This window comes from Hyla sarda, chromosome 1 (genome assembly GCF_029499605.1).
Source record: "Hyla sarda isolate aHylSar1 chromosome 1, aHylSar1.hap1, whole genome shotgun sequence".
Taxonomy (NCBI): domain Eukaryota; kingdom Metazoa; phylum Chordata; class Amphibia; order Anura; family Hylidae; genus Hyla; species Hyla sarda.
Genome location: NC_079189.1, coordinates 451,043,162 through 451,067,746, shown reverse-complemented (window position 1 = coordinate 451,067,746; position 24,585 = coordinate 451,043,162). Strand labels below are relative to the sequence as shown.

Genomic DNA, 24,585 nt, shown 5'->3' with positions numbered 1-24,585 from the left:
AGGAGAACCCCCCTCCCCCAAAATTTGTAACCCAATATCTCTCGAGTAAGGAAATACCTCATAGGTGGATGTCAAGTGATCTGTGGGTGCACTACAAGGCTCAGAAAGGAAGGGGCGACAATGGGATTTTGGTGAGTACGTTTTTCTGAAATGGTTTTTGGGGGGCATGTCACATTTAGGAAGCCCATATGGTGCCAGAACAGCAAAAAAAAAAAACACGTAACAAGGACGTAACAAGGGGCCCAGTGAGCCTTAGCACCCCACAGGTATATGACGACTTTTCGTTAAAGTCGGATGTGTAAATGATTATTTATTTTTTCACTAAAATACTGGTTTTCTCCCAATTTTTTTTTTTTTGCAAGTGGTTATAGGAGAAGAGATGGTGTTACAAATTTTGGATGGCATTTTCTGAGTATGGAAATACCCCAGGCGTGGACGTCAAGTGCACTGCGGGTGCACTACAATGCTCAGAAGAGAAGAAGTCACATTTGGCTTTTGGAAAGAAAATTTAGCTGAAATGGTTTTTGGGGGGAATGTCGCATTTAGGAAGCCCCTATGGTGCCAGAACAGCAAAAAAAAAAAGTAAAAAAAAACCACATGGCATACTATTTTGGAAACTACACCCCTCAAGGAACGTAACAAGGGGTACAGTGAGCCTTAACACCCCACAGGTATTTGACAAATTTCCGCTAAATTTGGACAGGAAAATGAAAAATCTGATTTTTTTTTTTCTCAAAAATGCTGATGTTACCCCTCATTTTTCATTTTCACAAGGGGTAATTGGAGAAAAAGAATCCCAAAATGTGTGACCCCATTTCTTCTGAGTATGGAAATACCCCATATGTGGATGGAAAGTGCTCTTTGGGCGAACTACAGTTCTCTTCTGAGCATTGTAGTGCACGGTACATTCACATATGGGGTATGATCTTACTCAGAAGAAATGGGGCTACAAATTTTGGGGGGCATTTTTCCTATTCTCCCTTGTGAAAATGAAAAATGTAGGTTAACACCAGCATTTTAGTTAAAAAAATGTCTTCTTCATTTTCACATCCAACTTTAACGAAAATGTGTCAAGCACATGTGTGGTGTTAAGGCTCACTATACCCCTTGTTACATTCCGTGAGGGGTGTTGTTTCCAAAATGTGGTCACATCTGGGTATTTATTGTTTTGCGTTTATGTCAGAACCGCTGTAAAATCAGCCACCCCTGTGCAAATCACCAATTTAGACTTCAAATGTACGTAGTGCGCTCTCACTCCTGAGCCTTGTGCGTACGCAGAACATTTTACGCCCCCCTTATGGGGTATTTCCGTATTCAGGAGAAATTGTGTTACAAATTTTGGGGGTCTTTTTTTTCCTTTTACCGCTTGTGAAAATTAGTATGGGGCAACACCAGCATGTTAGTGTAAAAAACTACATGCTGGTGTAGACCCAACTTTACTTTTCATAAGGGGTAAAAGGAGAAAAAGCCCCCCAAAATTTGTAACGCAATTTCTCCCGAGTACGGAGATACCCCATATGTGGCCCTAAACTGTTTCCTTGAAATACGACAGGGCTCCAAAGCGAGAGAGCACCATGCGCATTTGAGGCCTAAATTTGGGATTTGAATCCGCCACAAAAATACCCCACGTCATTGTTTCCCAAACCTCCAGCTGTTGCAAAACTACAACTCCCAGCATGCACTGAAAGACCATACATGCTGGGAGTTGTAGTTATACAACAGCTGGAGGCACACTGGCTGCAAAACACTGAGTTAGGTAACAAACTCGGTTTCACAACCAATGTGTCTCCAGTTGTTGCAAAACTGCAACACTCAGCATGCATTGACAGTCGCAAAGGGCATGCTGAGAGTTGTAGTTTTGCAACAGTTGGAGGCACACTGCTACAACTCACAGCATGCCCTTTGGTAGTCTGTGCATGCTGGGAGTTGTAGTTATGCAACAGCTAAATGCACACTTTCATGGAAAAAATGTGACTCCAGCTGTTGCATAACTACAAACCCCAGAATGCACAGACTACCAAAGGACATGCTGGGAGTTGTATTTGGAACTCCAGCTGTTGCAAAACTAAAACTCCCAGCATGCCCTTTGGCTGTGCATGCTGCGAATTGTTGCTAAGCAACAGTAGGAGGTGAACAGGCCTCACCTCCTGCTGTCGGGACCGCCGCCGCTGTATCCTGCCACCGGGACCGATCCTGCTGCTCCTGTCGCCACCACCGCACACGAGGGGACCCCTGCCGGACCAGGGACAGGTAGGAGACCCCCTCTCCGATCGCCGTCCCAATCACCGCCCAGTAGGTTTGTGATTGGTCGGTCGTTCCAACGGATCAATCACATGATCGTGAGGCGGCACCCGTGCCACCTCAGTCCTGCTGGGTAAGGGTGAATGGGGCTGTCTCGGACAGCCCCATTCACCCTTTTATTCGGGGTCACCAGAGACCCAAAATAGCGGCCAATCACCGATCTGAATTGACCGGCGATTTTCCGTGATTCCCGACATGGGAGGGGGGATCTCAGGACCCCCCTGGGCGATATGCCGGGATGGCTGCTGAAAGATAACAGTCATCCCATTCTCATCACTGTGTCCGGTAACGCAATGATCCAGGAAAGCTGCGCCGTAAATGTATGGGCGCTGTGCGTTTACGGCGCTCCTCCTAAATGGGCATTCTCATTAAAAAAAACAATTTGTTGCTATTGCACTCCTTATGGTAAAAATATTTCTAATGTACTTTGTTTAAAAAAAAATGAAGTTTTCTATGTTTTATTTGTGTTTGAAAAAGCTGCCACTATGTATCTTTGGCCTGGCAGAAGTAAAAAAAAAAACAGGAAATGCTGAGGGGGATATGTGCAGCCTTATCCAATCATAGCTCATCTCACACACTGAACTGCTATGGGCTGTGTGTAGCAAAGTGAGGGAGGAAGTTCTCCCCTGTATGGCTTCAGATGATGTCATGCCTGCTGGGTAACGCCCCTTCCCAGTCTTTGAATCTGACTGAGATGAAAATACAGAGCAATATCAAGGTAGAAAACTTATAATAAAAATAAATACAGGGAGTGGTTTATCATGATGGGAGAGGAAGGAAGGCGCCTCATGTGCGGGATCAGTAGATCTTGTAGGTGGGGGTAGGGGACGGTAATTCCCAAGCCGCTTACCAAAGTTGGTTGTGCGCCCACACACAACAAGGTAAAGAGCAGAAGAGATGTAGAAGAAGGTCCACTGCAGCCCTCCTGGGTAAGAGTAAAATCAAAACCGAATGACCAGGGAGTCAGGAGTTTGTCTGGCGCAGAGAGGAACCATCAGGCAGCCAAGTAAAATCAATGGATTTATTAGATGCAACACGTTTCGCTGCGCATGCGCAGCTTCATCAGGCAACCTGATGAAGCTGCGCATGCGCAGCGAAACGCGTTGCATCTAATAAATCCATTGATTTTACTTGGCTGCCTGATGGTTCCTCTCTGCGCCAGACAAACTCCTGACTCCCTGGTCATTCGGTTTTGATTTTATCATGATGGGGGCAGTGAACTGGGAGGATTATAAAATGTTACATGGTCATGAGAGGTACTCTTTAAAAGGTGTACTCCACTGGAAAACAATTTTCTTTTAAGTCAACTGGTGCGAGAAAGTTACAGATTTGTGGTTTACTTCTGTTAAAAATGTTTAATCCTTCGAATACGTATGAGCTGCTGTATAATACAGAGGAAGTTCTTTTCTTTTTGAATTTCCTTTCTTCCTGACCACAGTGCTCTCTGCTGACACCTGTCCATTTAGTAACTGTCCAAAGTAGAAGAAAATCCCCATAGCAAACCTATCTTGCTCTGGACAGTTCCTGACATGGATAGAGGTGTTAGCAGAGAGCACTGTGATCAGGCAGAAAGGTAATTCAAAAAGAAAAGAACTTCTGTGTTATACAGCAGCTGATAAGTACTGGAAGTATTGGGATTTTTAAATCTTTTAATTTTTTACAAATCTGTTTAGCTTTCTGGCACCAGTGAATTTAAAAGAAAAATGTTTTCCAGTGGAGTACCCCTTCAAAGGGTAAGTATCATGAAGAAAAATAAATCTCCTATCGCTGGGGGGGGGGGGGGGGGGGTCTTAGGCCGAGTGCCTTTGGGGTAAAAGTGTTAACTACAAGACATATCTTAATTATTTTAAATGTGTTGTGATGCATAGAACCATGTCAAGCGTTTTGATCCATCAGAGACATTAAAATTGAGGAAAAGCTCTCGGCTAAGTGATTTTCTTCATTACTGTCTTCTTGTTAGAGGAGATCAAAGTTTGATCCTGGTAACTGCAAGTGTTAGGCTAGATTTACATCAGCATTGTGGAGCTCCGTTAGGGAGTTTCGTTACAACAGCTAATGGGACTTGGACAAAGATTGTCCCAACTGACATCAACAGATCCCGACAGGTTCCATTCACTTTAAAGATTTTGAAGATCTAGATTTTCATTAGATGTCCTTTGTTTTGAACATTTAGTGGGAGAGAAAAAAAACTAACAGCTGTTTGAAACATGCCCCCTCCTTTCTTCTCTATGGGAGAAGTGGAGACCCACAAACACTGTGTCCTCCGCCTCTCCCATAGAGATAAATAGAGGTGGCATGTTTGGACCAGCTGACGTGCTGTGTGCGAAATGCCACACACGGGAGCTGAGCCAGGTCCCCCTACAATCAAACTCTTAAGTTTTTAACCGTTGGACATCTTAAAGGGTACGGTGTGAATTCACTTGCGATTTGCGCCGATCGCCGACATGGGGGGGGGTCTAATGACCCGCCCTTCATTCCCAACAGGTTAATATTGGTGAAAAAGCTAGTGCTGGTAGCTCAGTGGAACTGTACAGGACACCTGCGGCAAAATCCTGATTGGGTGTGGGGGGGTCTGAATAGGATCAAAAGTCCCCATCAAAACAAAAATGGTACAGCTAAAAACTAAAGATCACGGCACAAAAAATGAGCCTCCATTCAGCCTCGTATATGTTATAGGAGGGTCCGAATAGGACACTTTAGGCTCAACCAGCAATAACACAGCTGATGACTGTAGATGGCTGGATACCGCTCGAAGGGTTAAAAAGCACTGCTCAGCAATGTACGTTAACTCTTCCCTTGCTGGGCTTGCACATAAAAAGCAAAACTGTTCTGTTACTCAGTACCTTATTGTTACGCCAAGCGCTCCGGGTCCCCGCTCCTCCCCGGAGCGCTCGCTTCACTCTCCCCGCGGCAGCGCTCCGGTCACGTCCTCTGACCCGGGGCGCTGCGATTCCGCTGCCAGCCGGGATGCGATTCGCGATGCGGGTAGCGCCCGCTCGCGATGCGCACCCCGGCTCCCCTACCTGACTCGCTCTCCGTCTGTTCTGTCCCGGCGCGCGCGGCCCCGCTCCCTAGGGCGCGCGCGCGCCGGGTCTCTGCGATTTAAAGGGCCACTGCGCCGCTGATTGGCGCAGTGGTCCCAATTAGTGTGTTCACCTGTGCACTTCCCTATATCACCTCACTTCCCCTGCACTCCCTTGCCGGATCTTGTTGCCTTAGTGCCTAGTGAAAGCGTTCCCTTGTCTGTTCCTAGCCCGTGTTCCTGACCTCCTGCCGTTGCCCCTGACTACGATCCTTGCCGCCAGCCCCCGACCTTCTGCTACGTCCGACCTTGCTTCTGCCTACTCCCGTGTACCTCGCCTATCTTCAGCATCTTCAGCAGCCAGAGAGGTGAGCCGTTGCTAGTGGATACGACCTGGTCACTACCGCCGCAGCAAGACCATCCCGCTTTGCGGCGGGCTCTGGTGAAAACCAGTAGTGGCTTAGAACCGGTCCACTAGCACGGTCCACGCCAATCCCTCTCTGGCACAGAGGATCCACTACCTGCCAGCCGGCATCGTGACAGTAGATCCGGCGATGGATCCCGCTGAAGTTCCTCTGCCAGTTGTCGCTGACCTCACCACGGTGGCCGCCCAGCAAGCCCGACAGATCGCCCTTCTAACCCGTCAGCTGTCGGAAATGTCCACCATTTCGCACCAACTTCAGTCGCAACTTCTCCAGCAATCTTCTCCTCCGCCAGCTCCTGCACCTCCTCCGCAGCGAGTGGCCACTCCTAGCCTCCGCCTGTCCTTGCCGGACAAATTTAATGGGGACTCTAAGTATTGCCGTGGCTTTCTTTCGCAATGTTCCCAGCACTTGGAGATGATGTCGGACCAGTTTCCTACTGAAAGGTCTAAGGTGGCTTTCGTGTTCTGCCTTCTGTCTGGAAAAGCCCTGTCATGGGCCGCACCGCTCTGGGACCGCAATGACCCCGTCACTGCCTCTGTACACTCCTTCTTCTCGGAAATTCGAAGTGTCTTTGAGGAACCTGCCCGAGCTTCTTCAGCCGAGATTGCCCTGCTGAACCTGGCCCAGGGTGTTTCTTCCGTTGGCGAGTACGCCATTCAGTTCTGTGCTCTTGCTTACGAGTTGTCCTGGAATAGTGAGGTTCTCTGCGCGACCTTTAAAAAAGGCCTATCCAGCAACATTAAAGATGTTCTGGCCGCACGAGAGACTCCTGCTGACCTACATGAACTCATTCATCTAGCCACTCGCATTGACATGCGTTCTTCCGGATGGCGTCTGGAGCTCCGCCTGGATATGGACTTTGTTCGCACGAAGCGTTTTTTCTCTCCGGCTCCTCTCTCCTCTGGTCCTCTGCAATCTGTTCCTGTGCTTCCCGCCGCGGAGGCTATGCAAGTTGACCGGTCTCGCTTGACACCTCAAGAGAGGACACGACGCCGCATGGAGAATCTTTGCCTGTACTATGCCGGTACCGAACACTTCCTGAAGGATTGTCCTATCCGTCCTCCCCGCCTGGAAAGACGTACGCTGACTCCGCACAAAGGTGACACAGTTCTTGATGTCAACTCTGCTTCTCCACGCCTTACTGTGCCTGTGCGGATATCTGCCTCTACCTTCTCCTTCTCTACTATGCTCTTCTTGGATTCCGGATCTGCAGGAAAATTTTTTTTGGCCTCTCTCATCAACAGGTTCTACGTTCCTGTGACCAGTCTCGCCAGACCCCTCTACATCTATTGTTTTTACAATAAAAGATTGGACTGTCTCGTACGTTTCCACACAGAACCCCTCCTAATGTGCATCGGACCTCATCACGGAAAAATTGAGTTTTTTTTCCTCAGGTTCTTTGGCCCCAAGAAGAGGGGGAGACCCAAGGGGGGGGGGTACTGTTACGCCGAGCGCTCCGGGTCCCCGCTCCTCCCCGGAGCGCTCGCTTCACTCTCCCCGCGGCAGCGCTCCGGTCACGTCCTCTGACCCGGGGCGCTGCGATTCCGCTGCCAGCCGGGATGCGATTCGCGATGCGGGTAGCGCCCGCTCGCGATGCGCACCCCGGCTCCCCTACCTGACTCGCTCTCCGTCTGTTCTGTCCCGGCGCGCGCGGCCCCGCTCCCTAGGGCGCGCGCGCGCCGGGTCTCTGCGATTTAAAGGGCCACTGCGCCGCTGATTGGCGCAGTGGTCCCAATTAGTGTGTTCACCTGTGCACTTCCCTATATCACCTCACTTCCCCTGCACTCCCTTGCCGGATCTTGTTGCCTTAGTGCCTAGTGAAAGCGTTCCCTTGTCTGTTCCTAGCCCGTGTTCCTGACCTCCTGCCGTTGCCCCTGACTACGATCCTTGCCGCCAGCCCCCGACCTTCTGCTACGTCCGACCTTGCTTCTGCCTACTCCCGTGTACCTCGCCTATCTTCAGCATCTTCAGCAGCCAGAGAGGTGAGCCGTTGCTAGTGGATACGACCTGGTCACTACCGCCGCAGCAAGACCATCCCGCTTTGCGGCGGGCTCTGGTGAAAACCAGTAGTGGCTTAGAACCGGTCCACTAGCACGGTCCACGCCAATCCCTCTCTGGCACAGAGGATCCACTACCTGCCAGCCGGCATCGTGACACTTATCCTAATCATGTACATGTAATTTTTATGTCTATCACCCATATTTCACCAAAAATAAATAGCATATTAATCTTGCTCACTGTCCATTTCATTCTATCTTATGGAGGGAGCATGTCCTTCTCTTGCCTGCACTGTGCATGACAGCTTTCTTCCTCACTCTGCTGACTCACTGCTCTGGGTCTGTACATATCAAATTGAAAGAGTTATGACTATTCGAAATGCGTGACTTCAAGTGAAGTCACTTTCCCCCAGCACAGGGAGCAACAACGGGGAGTGTACAGACTATACCAGACCAGGCACATGAAATGTGGATAAGGAAATTAAGTTTATTTCTCCCCATTTCATATCCAAGCCTTTCCATTTTATGTTCATTCAATGAACATGAAATACGGAGATTGGGTATATTAAATGGGGGGGGGGGGGGTCATGAAATGGAGGAGATTTCACCATTTGCTTATTATATTGCAATATCATATAAAAATTGCAATATTTACCTCCATAATTGTAATTGCACATTTCTCGGTCGGAAACCATTGGGGGACATAGACCGTGGGTATATGCTCTTGCCGCTAGGAGGCACTGACACTAGGCAAGAAAAAAAAAATAAAGGTTTGCTCCTCCCAGCAGGCTCTACCCCACCTACTGGCCCTGAACTTATCAGTTTTAGCTTAGTGTCCTAGGAGGCAAGACACAGGTCTGGAGTTCTCCAGACCTGGTCTTCTCTTTTTCTTGTTTTATAGTTAGGGACTGTTTAGTTTCTTTCATTCATTTTATTTTTCACAGTCTTTAGGTGGGGGCTCAGGAGCATGGCGCTACCTGTTCCCCCATATGCGGCTAAGGGGCACGGGACCTAAGTTACAAATGCACTGTTTACCCCTTCCCGCCAACGGCCAGCACCTGGGGTAGTACCGTTGGGTCCAGGTCCCCCTATTTTCCCTGCTCGTCCTGGTCTGTAGCAGCATGACGTGATGCAGGCATCCATAAGTCTGGCTGAAGATATCTTCAGGTGGAAGACATCTTCAGGTAGTATGGTGCTAGGTGAGTATGTTTGCCCCCTCAGCCCCACTACCTGGAGTGTTTAATTTCAGGGGCACTCCTTTTTTATTATTTCTAATGGGCTTGCAACCCCTGGAGACCCCTAGAAGTATGTTTCCCCCCCTCCTGGACAGTGTTTCTTTGTCCATGAAGGGAGCTTACTATTGGGCCACTTTGTAGAGGACGGGGCACTCTTTTTATTATATGGGGATGTGCACTTCGGCAGGGTCGGGGCGCCGGGACAGTGTTTCCCTCTCCCTCCCTGCCTCTGCCTGTTCAGTGTTTTTTTTTTACTTCCACTTTGAGCCGCGTGCGGCGGCTCTCACAGCCGGCGGCTCTCCCGGCATGCGGTCCGTTCGGCCGCTGCAGGGATCGCGCGGCTGGTTCTCTCCTCCGGCTAAGTTGCCGGAGTTAGTGTAGGTTTAGGGGACATGGCAGCCGCGGTGCCGGAGCTTCGGCCGCGTGTGCCGAGGCTCCACCCACCGCTCGCATTCCCCTATGGCTGTTAAGCGCGCACACCTAGGGGTCACTGATAAGCTGGTGCGCGCTCGGGTAATTTTTATCCAATAGGTTGGTTTCTGGGAGGCGGTTGCTGGTTCCTGGCTCCTCCCCACCTGCTCCCTCTCGCTTTCTCTCTTCTCCGTTACCTCACGCAGGGGATACGGGGTCTTCCTTAGCTCTGCCTCTTTTCTCCAGAGCTTTACAGTGGGTTCTACTGAATCTTCCAAACTGTCTTCACTGTCAGTTTCTGGAGCCCCTGAGGCTTAAGCGGAATGCTTGGGAACAGCTCCCCCTCCAGAGTGGGTATCTTACCTTACCCGGTGGATTTCTGAATTTGCTAAGGTCTCCAAGTCAGTGGCTTCTGCCTTGGAAAGGTCAGACCTGCGAGGCTCTCCCATGGACTCGCGCTCCGTATCCTCGGAACCGCTTTTTCTTCGTGCTTTAAGGGCGCAAAGGTAGTTCCCTCTGGCTCCTCACGGGAGCAGTTCCAGGGTGGCCCCTCTTTTCGCCAGACTCGCTCCCCCTCCCCGGCCCTAGGGCGTACCCCAGGTTCCAGGGGTCGTTCTCCGGGTCGGCGTTCTATGTCCCCGTCCTCTCATCCCAGGTCTCCCTCTCCCCCGGTGAAGGCTGCCTCCGCTGACTCCTGTTCCTCGGGGGAAGCGGTGGACGAAGGTTCAGATTCCGCCTCTGATCATGAGGATTACTCTACAAAGTCCGATGTGGTGGACGGTTTAGTGTCAGCCATAAGGGACACCTTTCATCTGGAGGACCCAGGAGCTTCGGATCCTGATCCAGAAGTCTCCTTTCGCCGATCACAGCGTGCTCCCAAGGCTTTTAGCTCTCATGCAGAATTTGACGCCGTGCTGGACGCTGCTTGGAAACACCCTATGAGGCGTTTTCAGGGAATCAAGAAGGTGCAAACACGTTTTCCCTTCCCTCTGGACCTAGTCACTAAGTGGACAGTTCCGCCCAAGGTTGACCCGCCGGGCTCCCGCCTGTCCAAGTCCACTACGCTGCCCCTTGTGGATGCAGCATCTCTTAAGGATCCGGCTGACAAGAAGATGGAAAATCTAGCGAAGTCCGCATTCAAAGCTGTTGGGTCCTCATTACTCCCCACTTTTGCCTCCACTTGGGTGGCCAAGGCAGTGTCAGTTCGGGCTTCCCAGCTCCGCCAGGGGGCCCTTGCTGGATTTTCCAGGGAAGAACTGGCAGAAGCGGCTCTCTCAAGCGGGCGATTTCCTTTGCTCAGCCACTTTGGAATCCGCTCGCTGCTCGGCCTTTGCCTCAACCAACTTGGTTGCCATTTGTCGCGCCATGTGGCTGAAAGCGTGGGACGCCGACGCTGCGTCGAAGAGGTCTCTGACTGAGCTACCCTTCTCGGGTCCCCGCCTCTTCCTAAAACGGTTGGATGAGATTATTTCTGAAGCTACGGGAGGGAAGAGTTCTCTGCTTCCGCAGAACAGGTCTCGGCGCTCAGAACCCCGCCGGAAGACGACTTCCTTTCGGTCGATGGCTCTGGGTCGTCCCTCCAAGCAGGCGCAACCTCCTCCTCGTAGAACACCCTCTTTCAGGGCGCGTCTATCATGGAAGTCGGGCAACCGATCTGGCGGTTTCGCTGCCAAATCGGGTACCCGTAAGCCTGCCTCTTCCTGAAGGGGCGCCCCCCCCCACCCGCGTCGCGTGGGAGGGCGGCTGTCTCTTTTCCAGGACATATGGCTGTCTCAGGTCCAGGACGCCTGGGTGCGAGACGTTATTTCAGGAGGCTACCGCATAGAATTTTCTTCTCTCCCAAGACACCGTTTCTTTTAATCCCGCCCCCCCCCCCCCCCCCTCAGTCCCCTTCCTTGGCGGCGGCTTTTCAGACCGCTCTGCGTTCTCTGCTCTCCCAGGGAGTGATAGTGCCGGTCCCACCGGGGGAACGCGGGTCAGGGTTCTATTCAAACCTCTTTGTCGTTCCCAAAAAGGAGGGCTCGGTCCATCCCATCCTGGACCTCAAGTTGCTCAATCGCCATCAGCGCCTCTGTCATTTTCGGATGGAGTCCCTCCGGTCCGTGGTGGCCTCCATGGACCAGGGCGAGTTTCTTTGTTCAGTGGATATCCGAGACGCCTATCTCCACATTCCGATCTTCCCAGCGCATCAGCAGTTCCTTCGTTTCGCAGTGCCGGAGGGTCATTTTCAGTTTGTGGCGCTCCCTTTTGGTCTAGCCACGGCTCCCAGGGTCTTTACCAAGGTCATGGCGGCTGTCATTGCCATCCTTTGCAGCCGGAGGATCTCCGTCCTCCCCTACCTGGACGACCTCTTAATCAAGGTTCCCTCTCGGTCCGAGAATTTGGAGAGTCTTCAGATCACGCTTCACACCCTGTCCTCTTTCGCTGTATCATCAACTGGGAGAAGTCGCATCTGCTTCCTTCCCAGTCCCTAATTTTTCTGGGGCTCCTTTTTGACACTGCAGTAACCCTGGTCCGTCTTTCCCTGGACAAAAGGCGTTCTCTGCAGGTGGGGGTCTGTCGCCTGCGATGCCCCGTCCTGGTCCTGATTCGCTTCTGCATGGTGGTTCTGGGCCGTATGGTGGCTGCCATGGAAGCAGTCCCCTTCGCCCAGTTTCATTATCGATCCCTCCAACTGGCCATTCTGGGCAGGTGGGACAAGTCCCCTTTGTCCCTGGATCGCAGGATTCTCCTGCCCCTGGTAGTACGTCAGTCCCTTCTTTGGTGGCTCCACTCTCCCCTTCTTCTGGGGAAGTCTTTTCTTCCCCTTCAGTGGCAGATTGTCACCATCGACGCAAGTCTCCTGGGTTGGGGAGGGGTTTTTCGGGACATGACGGTCCAAGGTCGCTGGTCCCCTGGGGAAGTCCGTCTCCCCATCAATATCCTTGAGCTTCGGACGATCTTCCTTTTGCCTCCTCCATTGGGAGCATCTCCTTCAGGGTCGGCCGGTCCGGGTTCAGTTGGACAATGCGACGGCCGTTGCATAAATCAGTCGCCAAGGCGGCACCCGGAGTCGCTTCGCGATGGAGGAGGTCTCCAAGATTCTCCTCTGGGCTGAGGTTCGGGTTCCTGCTCTGTCGGCGATCCACATCCCAGGTGTGGACAATTGGGAAGTGGACTTTCTCAGCCGCTCCTCGGGGGAGTGGTCTCTCCACCCTGAAGTGTTTTCACAGATTTGCGAGCGTTGGGGGACCCCGGAGGGAGTCTCTGCCAGACTGGCCCAGATGCGCATGGTACGCATACGTGGTCCGACTGGCCGACGACGTGCCGCTGCGCCTACCACTTCGTCCCGATTACCACCGCAACCGGAAAGCTTATTTTCGGTGGTGCGAGGCGCAAGATTTTTCTCTGATGTTTTTTTCCCTTCCGTGCCTTATTGCCTTTCTTTAGGCGGGGCTGGATCAGCATTTGACCCTTAGTTCTCTTAAGGGTCAGATGTCTGCTCTCTCTATCCTTTTCCAACGGCGGTTGGCCTCTAATTCCCATGTCTGCACCTTTTTGCAGGGTGTGGCCCGCATGGCTCCTCCTTTTCGGTCTCCCACGCCTCCGTGGGACCTCAATCTGGTGCTTGGAGCCTTGAGGAAGGCTCCTTTCGAGCCCCTTAGGGATGCCCCCCTTCGCATTATCTCGTGGAAGGTCTCTTTTCTCATTGCCATCACTTCTATCTGGAGGGTCTTGGAACTGCCGTCACTTTCTTGCCGTTCCCCCCTTTTGGTGCTTCATCAGGATGAGGTGGTTTTCCGCCCACCTCCTTCCTTCCTGCCCAAGATAGTTTCCTCCTTTCATGTGAACGAGGAGCTCGTTCTTCCTTCCTTTTGCCCTTCTCCTTCCAATGCCAAGGAGCGTTCTCTTCACACCCTTGATGTGGTCCGGGCAGTCCGGATTTACCTTTCGGTTACCTCCTCTTTTCGGGGACTCCTTTTTCGTGATTCCTGAGGGTAGTCGTAAGGATCTTCCGGCTTCCAAGGTGACCATTTCTCGGTGGATTCGCTCGGCCATTTCGGAATCGTACCGCCGCAAGGCCAAGGTTCCACCCTTCCGGGTGACGGCGCATTCCACGCGTTCTGTTGGGGTTTCTTGGGCTCTCCGTAATAGGGCTTCGGCCCTGCAAGTCTGTAAGGTGGCCACCTGGTCGTCCTTGCATACGTTTGCAAAATTCTATCAAGTGCATATTTTTTCGTCGGCTGATGCTAGTTTGGGCCGCAAGGTGTTGCAGGCGGCAGTAGCATCCACCTCTGCTTGATTTTGGGTTGAGTATTTTTCTCCCCACCCCGGGGACTGCTTTGGTGCGTCCCACGGTCTGTGTCCCCCAATGGTTTCTGACCGAGAAAAGTAGATTTTTTTTATGCTTACCGTAAAATCTCTATCTCGCAGGATCCATTGGGTAACACAGCGCCCACCCAGAGTTTTCGTTTGTTCTGTCCGAGAGGTGATTCAGGGTTTTTCTTTTGTCTGTTTCTCTCGGACTTTTGCTGGTTTTTCTCTTTTTTTTGCCGGTTGCCTCCTATTGCTTTGAGAATAAACTGATAAGTTCAGGGCCAGTAGGCGGGGTATAGCCTGCAGAGAGGAGCCGACCTTTTTTTGTTTGCCTAGTGTCAGCGCCTCCTAGCGGCAAGAGCATATACCCACGGTCTGTGTCTCCCAATGGATCCTCCGAGAAAGAGATTTTACGGTAAGCATAAAAAATCAACTTTTTCCCCAAATAGTGCAGCCCTATTGTGCATCATGTCACTGTGATTATGTATATTCATGTATTCTCTATCTTTGTAGGTCGACTACAATCCTCAGTCAGCAGACTGGTCAAGAGATCTCAAAGGAACTTGTCTAATTCACGTCAAGCATATGAATAACTGGTTGTTGATTTACACTCGAAGAAATTATGATGCTGCTAATGCTTTTACACAAAACCTGTTCAAAGTGTCTCAACAATTAGGAATAAGGATGAGTCAGGCAGCTATGTAAGTAACAGGAGTGTGATATTCTACACTGTACTTTTCAAGATATTTAACAATTAAAGTGTAACTGTACTTTCAGGTAACTTTTCAGAATAAGCTTTCATGTCTATACACGAGGAGTAGCAATCTTTTTGAATATTATATGTACTTTTCACCGTATTCCAACTCTGCAGTGTTCAGTTTTTAGTTGTCCCTGATCTGGTGGATGGAGCCTGGCCTCTTTATTGGTCTGGCATACACCACACACACACAGAAGAGGAGCTCCTGCGCTTTTTATTTATTTATTTTTTTTACACCCTAAGAAACTGCTGCAAAATGGGGAACATTATAGAACAGTAGTAAACAGTTAAAGCAGTGAATGAAGAATAGATTTTCAACACAGAATGTATAGCAGCACAACTTAAATCCAAAAAACAGAATGCTGGTGCCAGCAATCCTAACCCGATCACTGTCCTCTTAAGCAGATATCCAGCAAAGAAGCACTCCAAAAATTGTGAAAAAAAATCAGTGACTTTATTCAGCCCATGTCCAGCAGCAATTTTTGGAGTGCTACTATAGAGAGATAGATAGATAATTATAGATATCATTTATTTGTTTATATTTATTGCTAGGGCCGCATAAAAAATAAAGAACATACAAATCTATACTACAAGGGGTCATCCCCAAATAGAAAAACAGAGCTAATTTCTTTTAAAACAGCTGCACATCTGTCCCCAGATTGTTTGTGGTCTTATATCTTGGCTCCATTCACTTAAATGGAACTGAGCTGCAGAACCACACCCAACCTGGAGACAGACGGGGAGCGTTAAAAGAAAAGAAATTAGCTCTGTTTTCCCTATCGCCCATGATGGCACCTTTGGAGAGACCGCCTCCTTCCTCAGGACAGGAAACAGGAACTGGAAACAGTTTTCATATAAGGACCATAGGAGCTGCTATTCCCCAGTTCTGTTTCCTGTCCTGCGGATGGTAACCGGGACGGGTCCCGGACTAACCGGGCAGTTAGCATGTAAGTATGTGGACTGTGGGGGCCCTGGTCTAATTGAGACATACAGGGTACCTGCAAGCGGCTTAAAGTCCTTCGTATGGGGGCAGCCGCTAAGTCTGGGCGACCTCTTCCCGTCTCGCGCATGGCGTTCCCTCTCGTTCCCTCCGGCAACGGCATGCGGCCTTCTCCTCTTGCGAGCGCGGCCTAGCGTTCGCGATCCGGCGGCGTCCGCTTCCGGGAAGAGTGGGACGGAGTCTGCGTACGCACGCACGTTGCGTGACGTGGGTACGTATTCAGTGAACGTAACGTCAGTGCGCTTTTGCCGGGAGGAGAAAGGGGGCGCTGCGGCCTATTCTAAAGTACCCGGAGATGGAAGTCCTTGCGGCTTCTGACCGGGAAGGACGGGATCCGGCGGGGGATTTAAAAGGAGTGGCGCCCGGCCAGTCCAGTACCTTTCCAGGATCCAGGAGAGGTGCTTGCTCCAGGTCAGTGACTTATGGAACAAGTGACCCGCATTGAAATGGAGCCTGCTGTGACAGCCGAACTAGTACTATGGTGGGGTAAGGGGACACCTGTCCCATGAAGTCTTTTTTTGCAACCTTTTAATGGTAGTTTTTGTTCATTTGTTTAAGGCTAAGGAAACGCCTAGGAAGGCTAAATATAAAAGTAAAGAGTGTGTTCTTTGTAGAAAGAAGTTATATCCAAATTATTTAAGTTCACATTGTGAAGCCTGTGTTAAAAGGATTGTGGAGGATGTGTCTCCGTCTTTCTCCAAAAGTATGCAGGAGGTAGTCAGAGAAGAGAATAAAGCCCTTTTGTCTACTTGGTCATCCGTGCAGGCAGAGCCTAGTTATTCCACTATAGCCATCCATTCTTCTGCACCTGGTTGTTCAGAGCAAAGAGATTTTTTTGAATTTGAAGAGGGTGATTTGGATGAAGAGTCAGAAATTTTGGAGGAAGTTCATAGCGGTGCTCTTTTTCCTACTGAAAATGTGGACGGTCTAGTCAGAGTGGTTAGATCTACCATGAAGCTTGATGATAGAATTGAGCCTTTATCTGTGCAAGATCGCATGTATGAAGGCCTTACACCCCGCAAAATGATTTGTTTTCCAGTGCATGATTTTTTGACCTCTATTATAAAGTCTGAATGGCAAAGACCAGATAAGAGATATGCTATAGTACCCAGCATTATTAAGAGAAAATATCCTTTTCAGGAAGAATTCACCGTCAATTGGGATAGGTCCCCTAGAATTGATCCACCTGTAGCTAAGATGTCTAAAAAAGCAGCCCTACCTTTTGAGGATGCCGGCTCTCTAAGGGAGCCAATGGACAGAACGGCTGATGGATTTCTTAAAATAGCCTGGGAAGCAGCAGCAGGCTCCTTCGGGCCAATTATTGCTACCACATCTGTGGCAAGATCTTTAAAGGTCTTGATTAATCAGCTGGAGGAGCAGATCAGGGATGGTGCTCCTAGAGACCAAATGCTTCAATCAATCCCTACCTTGGCAGCAGCGGCAGACTTTATGTCTGATGCTTCTGCAGACACCCTAAGACTATCCGCTAAAGCCTCAGCCTGTGCCGACTCTGCCAGACGGGCTATTTGGGTTAAAGAGTGGAAAGGAGGTGATCTTACCTCCAAATCTAAATTATGTGCTATACCCTGCGAAGGTTCCTTTCTTTTTGGGACTGATTTAGATCTAGTTTTAGAGAAAGCAGCGGATAGGAAAAAGGCCTTTCCCTTAATCCCTTCCTTACCTTTCCAGAACAAGATGCCCTTTCGTGGAAGAGGAAGGGTGGAATTTTAGAGAGGTTCATACAGGGCCAGGCAGTGGCGAGGCCAGAGAAGAAGCAGAGGTTTCATGTTCACTACCCCTGAGACCTCCAAGAAGTCCAGTCAGCAATGACTTAAGGTTCCCAGTGGGGGGCAGGTTGTCTCATTTTCTTCCCCAATGCGAGAGAATTTCTGCAAGCCACTGGGTTTTGTCAACAATAAAAACCGGTTTAAAAATAGTTTTTTCAGGTCTCCCGACTCCCAGATTTGTGTCAACAGATCTTCGAAGGTTTCCAGAGAAACAGGCTGCCCTGGAGAAAGAAGTTTTCTCCTTCATTCAGAAGAGAGTTCTGGTTCAGGTTCCGGAAGAAGAGCGAGGTCTTAGATACTACTCCACGCTCTTCCTGGTAAGAAAGCCCAATTACTCCTTCCGCACTATAATAAATCTCAAGCTATTGAATCGTTTCCTGAAGTACCACAAATTCCAGATGGAAACGATTCAATCAGCTATCCTGAACCTTAACCAGAACTGTTTTATGGTCACCTTGGACTTGAGGGATGCATATTATCATGTCCTGATTTTCCAAGGTCATCAAAAATATTTAACCCCTTAAGGACCAAGGACGTACAGGTACGTCCTTGGTCCTGCTCCCGTGATATAATGCGGGGTTACACGGTAACCCCGCATCATATCACGGCGGGCCCGGCATCATAATGAAGCCGGGACCCACAGCGTCGAGCGTGCTATTAACCCTTTCAGAGCTAAGCCGCGCGGCTAAAAGTGAAAGTAAAAGCTGCCGGTTAACTCAGTGGGCTCTTCGGGATAGCCGCGGCGAAATCGCGGCATCCCAAACAGCTTACAGGACAGCGGGAGGGCCCCTACCTGCCTCCTCGCTGCCCGATCGCCGAATGACTGCTCAGTGCCTGAGATCCAGGCATGAGCAGTCAAGCGGCAGAATCATCGATCACTGGTTTCCTATTAGAAACCAGTGATTAATGATAAAGATCAGTGTGTGCAGTGTTATAGCTCCCTATGGGAGCTATAACACTGCAAAAAAAAAAAAGTGACTGAATATCATTTGACCCCTCCCCTATTAAAAGTTTGAATCACCCCCCTTTTCCCATAAAAAAAAAAAAAAAACACAGTGTAAAAAAAAATAAACATATATGGTATCACCGTGTGCGGAAATTTCCGAATTATAAAAATATATTGTTAATTAAATCGCTCGGTCAATGGCGTACGCGCAAAAAAATTCCAAAGTCCAAAATAGTGCATTTTTGGTCACTTTTTATATCATTTAAGTCCTATCAATGCAAAAATGTTACCGTTAAAAACTTCAGATCACGGCGCAAAAAATGAGCCCTCATACCGCCCCATACACGGAAAAATAAAGAAGTTATAGGGGTCAGAAGATGACAATTTTAAACATATTAATTTTCCTGCATGTAGTTATGATTTTTTCCAGAAGTACGACAAAATCAAACCTATATATGTAGGGTATCATTTTAATCGCATGGACCTACAGAATAAAGATAAGGTGTCATTTTTACCGAAAAATGTACTACGTAGAAACGGAAGCCCCCGAAAGTTACAAAACAGCGTTTTTTGTTTTTTTTCAATTTTGTCGCACAATGATTTTTTTTTCCGTTTCACCGTAGATTTTTGGGCAAAATGACTTACGTCATTACAAAGTAGAATTGGTGGCGCAAAAAATAAGCAATCATATGAATTTTTAGGTGCAAAATTTAAAGAGTTATGATTTTTTAAAGGCAAAAAACGAAAATGCAAAAACAGAAAAAACCCCAGTCCTTAAGGGGTTAAGGCTGGCGGTAATCTTGGGAACCTGTCTGTTCCACCTCCAGTTTCAGGTGCTTCCCTTTGGCCTATCACAGGCTCCCCAGGTTTTCACCAAACTTATGGCCGAGGTGATGGCCCATGTAAGAGAACAAAATATAGTCATAGTTCCGTACTTAGACGATTTCCTTTTGGTGTCAGACTCGGAGGAGCTCTTGATTCGGCAGGTTCTTCAGACTCAAAAAATTCTGTTGAACCTAGGGTGGGAAGTGAGTCTAGACAAATCCCACCTGGTCCCTTATCAGGTATGCACATTTCTGGGGATTCCACCCGTCAGATCTCATTTCTTCCCCAATCCAAGGTGATTTTGGTCAGGCAGAAAGTGTCTCAGTTACTGAAACTAAAAGAACTCCCCATAAGGGAGGCCATGTCTGTCCTGGGCCTGTTAACTTCATGTATCCCAGTGGTTTTATGGGCTCAGTACCATTCAAGAAGGCTACAGGGACAAATCCTGAGCCAGTGGGACGGAGTCCCCGATTCATTAGACACTTACATGACCCCTTCAGCCCAAGTAAAGAGGTCCCTTCTCTGGTGGGTAAATCCAGCGAATCTAGAAAAGGGCATTTATTGGGTAAAAAAGAACGAATTTTGCCTTACTACAGACGCATGCGCCCCTGGGGGTGGGGAGCCCACGGAGATCATCCTTGAGGGTCAATGGAGTCAGGAGATTTCCAGGGAATCTCAGAACCTAAGGGAATTGAAGGCAGTCCTGTTCGCCATCTCTCAATCCATTCCTCTGCTTGGCGGAAAGGACCTAAAAATTCTGTCAGACAATTCCACAGTAGTTGCCTACTTAAATCATCAGGGTGGTAATCATCAGGGTGTTACCAGATCCCCTTCCCTCATGAGGACTTGTCATCACATCTTCAGACTGGCAGAGATGCATCTCAGCTCTTTGTTTGCTCTCCATCTAAAGGGGTCCCAAAATCAGGTGGCGGACTATCTCAGCAGATATTGCCTGAACTAAGGGGATTGGGAGTTAGATCAGAGGATCTTTCTCCAGATCTGTCAACGTTGGGGTACTCCCCGCATAGATCTGTTCGCTTTTTCACAGAGTTGGTGCAGGGGACTTCTTTATGCCTTCCCTCCAGTCAGATTACTTCCCAGAGTCCTAAGGAAGATCAGAGAGGACAGGGCGAGAGTAGTGGTCATTGCCCCATCCTGGCCCCGCAGGGTATGTGTAACGCCGAGCGCTCCGGGTCCCGCGGCTTCCCCGGAGCGCTCGCGGCGTTCGGCTTGTAGCAGCGCTCCGGTCACTGTCCCTGACCGGGAGCGCTGTCCCCCTGCCTGCGGCGGGGATGTGATCCGCTTGGCGGTACCTCCCCGCCCGCGGGTCGCATCCCAAGTCACTTACCAGTCTGGTCCTGCTGTGTCTTCCTCCCGACACGCGCGGCCCCGGTCCCTAGGGCGCGCGCGCGACGGCTCACTGAAATTTAAAGGGCCAGTGCACCACTGATTGGTGCATGGCCCAATCAAGTTAAAATGCATAAATACTCACTTCCTCTTCCTCCCCTTGCCGGATCTTGTTGCCTTGTGCCCTGAGAAAGCGTTTTGTGTATTGCCTAGCCTGTGTATCTGACCTTCTGCTGTTGCCACTGACTACGAACCATTGCCGCCTGCCCTAACCTTCTGCTACGTCTGATCTTGCCTTTGCCTTGTCCTTTGTACCACGCCTGTCTCAGTGGCCAGAGGGGTCGAGTCGCTACTGGGGGACACGACCTGCTAGTTACCGCCGCAGCAGGTGAAGACCAGTAACTACTTAGAACCAATCCCCCAGTACGACACGCGCCATCGCCTCTCTGGCACAGAGGATCCACCTCCAGTGTCCTCACTAGCCGCTAGTCCGCATCCTGACAGTATGGTTCACCTGGTTGAGGAAGATGTCAGTGTCAGATCCCTGGATCCTTCCAGAGTCCCCAAACCTTCTACATCAAGGTCCAGTTATGCATGCCGAGACCTCCAATCTGCATCTGACGGCATGGCAGTTGAGCGGGGCATCTTAGAACAAAGGGGTCTTTCTGATCGTGTTATTACTACTCTGTTGACGAGCAGAAAAAAGGTAACTTCTCAAATTTATTTAAGAACTTGGAAGGCCTTTGGTAGATTCATGCAAAACCCTATTGATGTTCTTAAAACTCCTGACATCCCAAAAATATAAGATTTTTTGCAAGCAGGTCTAGATAAACAGCGTTGACCCAGTACTTTAAAAGTTCTTAGTGCTCTTTTTGATTATAAACTAGCGGAACATCCCTGGATTAAAAGATTTCTATCAGCAACAGTCAGGATGTCTCCGGTGGTTAGACCGTTGGTTCCACCTTGGGACTTAAATATTGTCCTAAATAGTCTCACTAAAACTCCCTTTGAGCCATTAGTTGAGGTTCCCTTAAAGATTCTTACCTTTAAGCTTGTATTTCTTTTGGCAGTTACATCTGCCAGGAGGGTTGGGGAAATTACTAGTTTCTCTATTAACCAGCCCTATTTGTCTGTCTTTAATGATAGAGTGGTATTGTCTCCTGATCCAGCCTATCTCCCCAAGAGGGTCTCTGACTTCCATAGAACTCAAGTTGTGATTCTACCTTCCTTCTGTGAAGATCCTAAAAATGACAAGGAAAAAGAATTCCATTGTCTAGATGTTAGGAGATGTCTTCTCATTATTTGGAGATATCTAAAGATTGGCGCCTATCGCCTAAGTTGTTACTTCAATTCCAGGGGCCAAATAAGGGTAGAGCAGCTGCTCCTAGCACTGTGGCGAGGTGGATAAAACAATCCATCCAGCTAGCATACACTTCCGCAAATCTAAATCCCCCTTCAGGGTTTAGTGCTCATTCTACCAGATCAGTTTCTTCATCCTGGGCAGAAAGAGCCTCAGCTTCTATTCAGCAGATCTGGAGAGCAGCCACCTGGAGTTCACCACATACCTTTTACAAACACTACAGGTTGAATTAAATGAGAGATGAAGAGCTTTCATTTGGTCGTAAAGTTCTCCAGGCAGTAGCCCCCCCCCCCCCCCCCCCCTAATTATTAGTCTAGTCTACTCACTCTCCAAAGGTGCCATCATGGGCGATAGGGAAAACATAAATTACTCTTAACGGTAATTGTTTTTCGTTGAGCCCATGATGGCACCTACTAATTCCCTCCCATGTTTTATAAAAAAAAAAAAAAAAGGGGGAAGATATATTAATATTTCCTAGCTATGTATGTAGGTTATTGTAGCTTATTATTCATTGATAATTCCTTTTGGATTGTTACTCCTTGATACTTGCTTAAGAACTGGGGAATAGCAGCTCCTATGGTCCTTATATGCAAACTGTTTCCAGTTCCTGTTTCCTGTCCTGAGGAAGGAGGCGGTCTCTCCAAAGGTGCCATCATGGGCTCAACGAAAAACATTTACCGGTAAGAGTAATTTATGTTTTTCTATTCCTGGATAACCCACTTAACTTTCCCTGGTCTCCAGAAGCTCCTGGTCCCCTTAATCTCTTTATCGTTTTCCTGCTCTGTGCAGGTCCTAATCTTGGAAGGAGCTGAACAGGACCTTTTAGATTGGGGGGGGGGGGGGGGGGGGGGAGTGTGGGAACTCAACCAAGATTTCCACTCAATTGTTGCTCCTGCTAATGGGAACAGTACCTGCTGTGGAAAATTGCAGGAACTCCGTTTCCATGCGTTCCTGCAGGACTTGAGCCCTGGTTATGCCCCCATACAGTTCTATGGGAGAGGCAAGAATGCTACTTCCCCGCCTCTCCCATAGATTTACATGGAGGTGGCGTGTCGACCGCCGCGTCATGCTGCTGCTTGCACGCCTCCTGCATGGGAGAGCTGGGGCCCTGTGCAGAAAATCGTGGGGGGTCCCAGCGTTAAGTTCCCCCGCGATCCTATGGGTCGCACATAACGTTATCCCTTGTCCATCAAGATCCCACTGCATAGCTAGCGTATGCACTGAAAAAAGGATTCCTGAGTATTTAGAGCCAATTATACACTGTGGTATAAAGAAGATGGTCCCCAACAGCGATGTAGACAGGTTGCTGTGGTCAAATCCTGCTTACAGTTCAACCAACGTGCATGGCTCCTTGCCAGTTGTTAGTCACAGAAAAAAGACCACACTTACTGGTTGAAGGTTATTGATACATGGTCAGGCTAGGCTCATATTCCCATTAAGATGCAGATCAGCCACAATGATATATAAGAAGAGGTCGCACAGGTACAAAATACTGATGAACAACCACACACGCCTTCTATTCATGAGGGGGGTAGTTGCCTATACAGGGTGGCAGTAACATGATAATGTGTAGTGTACCATGCTGGCTTTCAAACTGTTAGTGCCGCCCATACTATTTGATCAGGTGGGTTGTCCAGCATCTTCTATGTGCACCCCACCCCAGCATCACAACAAATATGTATATACAATATACATGAGGTATTAGTTTATATTTTGCCTAAAATACGCAAGTTCGCAACCCAGGTCAAGGGTCCTCAGTCGCTTGGGAGTCCTTCCCCTACTATTAGAGACATAAATCAATCCCAAGAGAAAAAAGAACACTTACTGGTTTAAGGTTACTCCTATTGCCATTAGGATGCAGATCAGCCAGAATGCTATATTAAGGGAGGTTGCACAGGTGCAAAATACTGATGTACAGTGCGTTGTGGGGTGCACATCCAAGATGCTGGGCAACCCGACTGATCAAATAGTATGGGCGTCACTAATAGGTTGTAAGCCAACATGGCGCACTACACGTTATGTTACTGCCAACCTGAATATAACTTATCTGTGTGAAATTTTAAGGCTAGGTTTCCACTTTTTTTTTTTTTTTTTTTTTTTTTTTTTTAAACGCCAATAAAAAATAAATACACCCATTCTGCTTTATGGCGTTTTTTTTTTTGCTGAAGAAACGCTGCAGCCAGATGTTTGCTGCAAGTCAATAGGGAGCTGCAAAATGCCATATCCACTTGGTGTTTTACAGTTTGGCAGTTTTCTTTTTTTTATCCTTTTGGTGTTTTTCAGCTATTTTTGGCAGTTTTTCAAAAACGACCTGTTGTTGAGACTTTGGTGTGTTTTTTTAAGGTAAATCTTGGTGTATTCCTCCCATAGAAGTCTATGGGAGTGATTAAAAAAAAAAATACCAGAAAAAGACCATGTGGATTTTAACTATTCTTTTTGGGACTTTGGCGATCCGAAAAAGTGAGATACCTTTTTTAATAAAATTTCATAGGGTAACATTAACCCCTTAAGGACACAGGGTTTTTCTGTTTTTGCAATTTATTTTTTTTCTCCTCACTTTTTAACCCCTTAAGGACGCAGCCAATTTTCACTGTAGGACCCGGCCATTTTTTGCACATCTGACCACTGTCACTTTAAGCATTAATAACTCAGGGATGCTTTTACCTTTTATTCTGATTCCGAAATTGTTTTTTGGTGACATATTCTTTTTTATTGTTACAGCGAGCGCTCCGGTCCCCGCCTCCGGATCGGAGCGCCCGCCGCCTGCTTCTGTTGTCCCCGGCGTCTCCCGATCAGAAACACTGACTGGGAGCGCGGGTCCTATTGTGCCAGGGACGCAGCTCGCGTGGCGGCTGGCCAACGCTCACGTGCCGCGC

At 48.9% G+C, this 24,585-nt stretch overlaps 1 protein-coding gene across 3 annotated transcripts in view; it reads left to right on the top strand.

Annotated features, from left to right (window-relative positions):
• The window catches only part of PIWIL1 (piwi like RNA-mediated gene silencing 1), a 394,474-nt gene that overhangs the window by 250,749 nt on the left and 119,140 nt on the right, over nt 1-24,585 (top strand). For all 3 annotated transcript variants that reach the window (XM_056533540.1, XM_056533559.1, XM_056533548.1), the window contains exon 13: nt 14,201-14,388. In XM_056533540.1, coding sequence (XP_056389515.1) covers nt 14,201-14,388 — 188 coding nt within the window. The remainder of the gene's footprint in view (nt 1-14,200; nt 14,389-24,585) is intronic.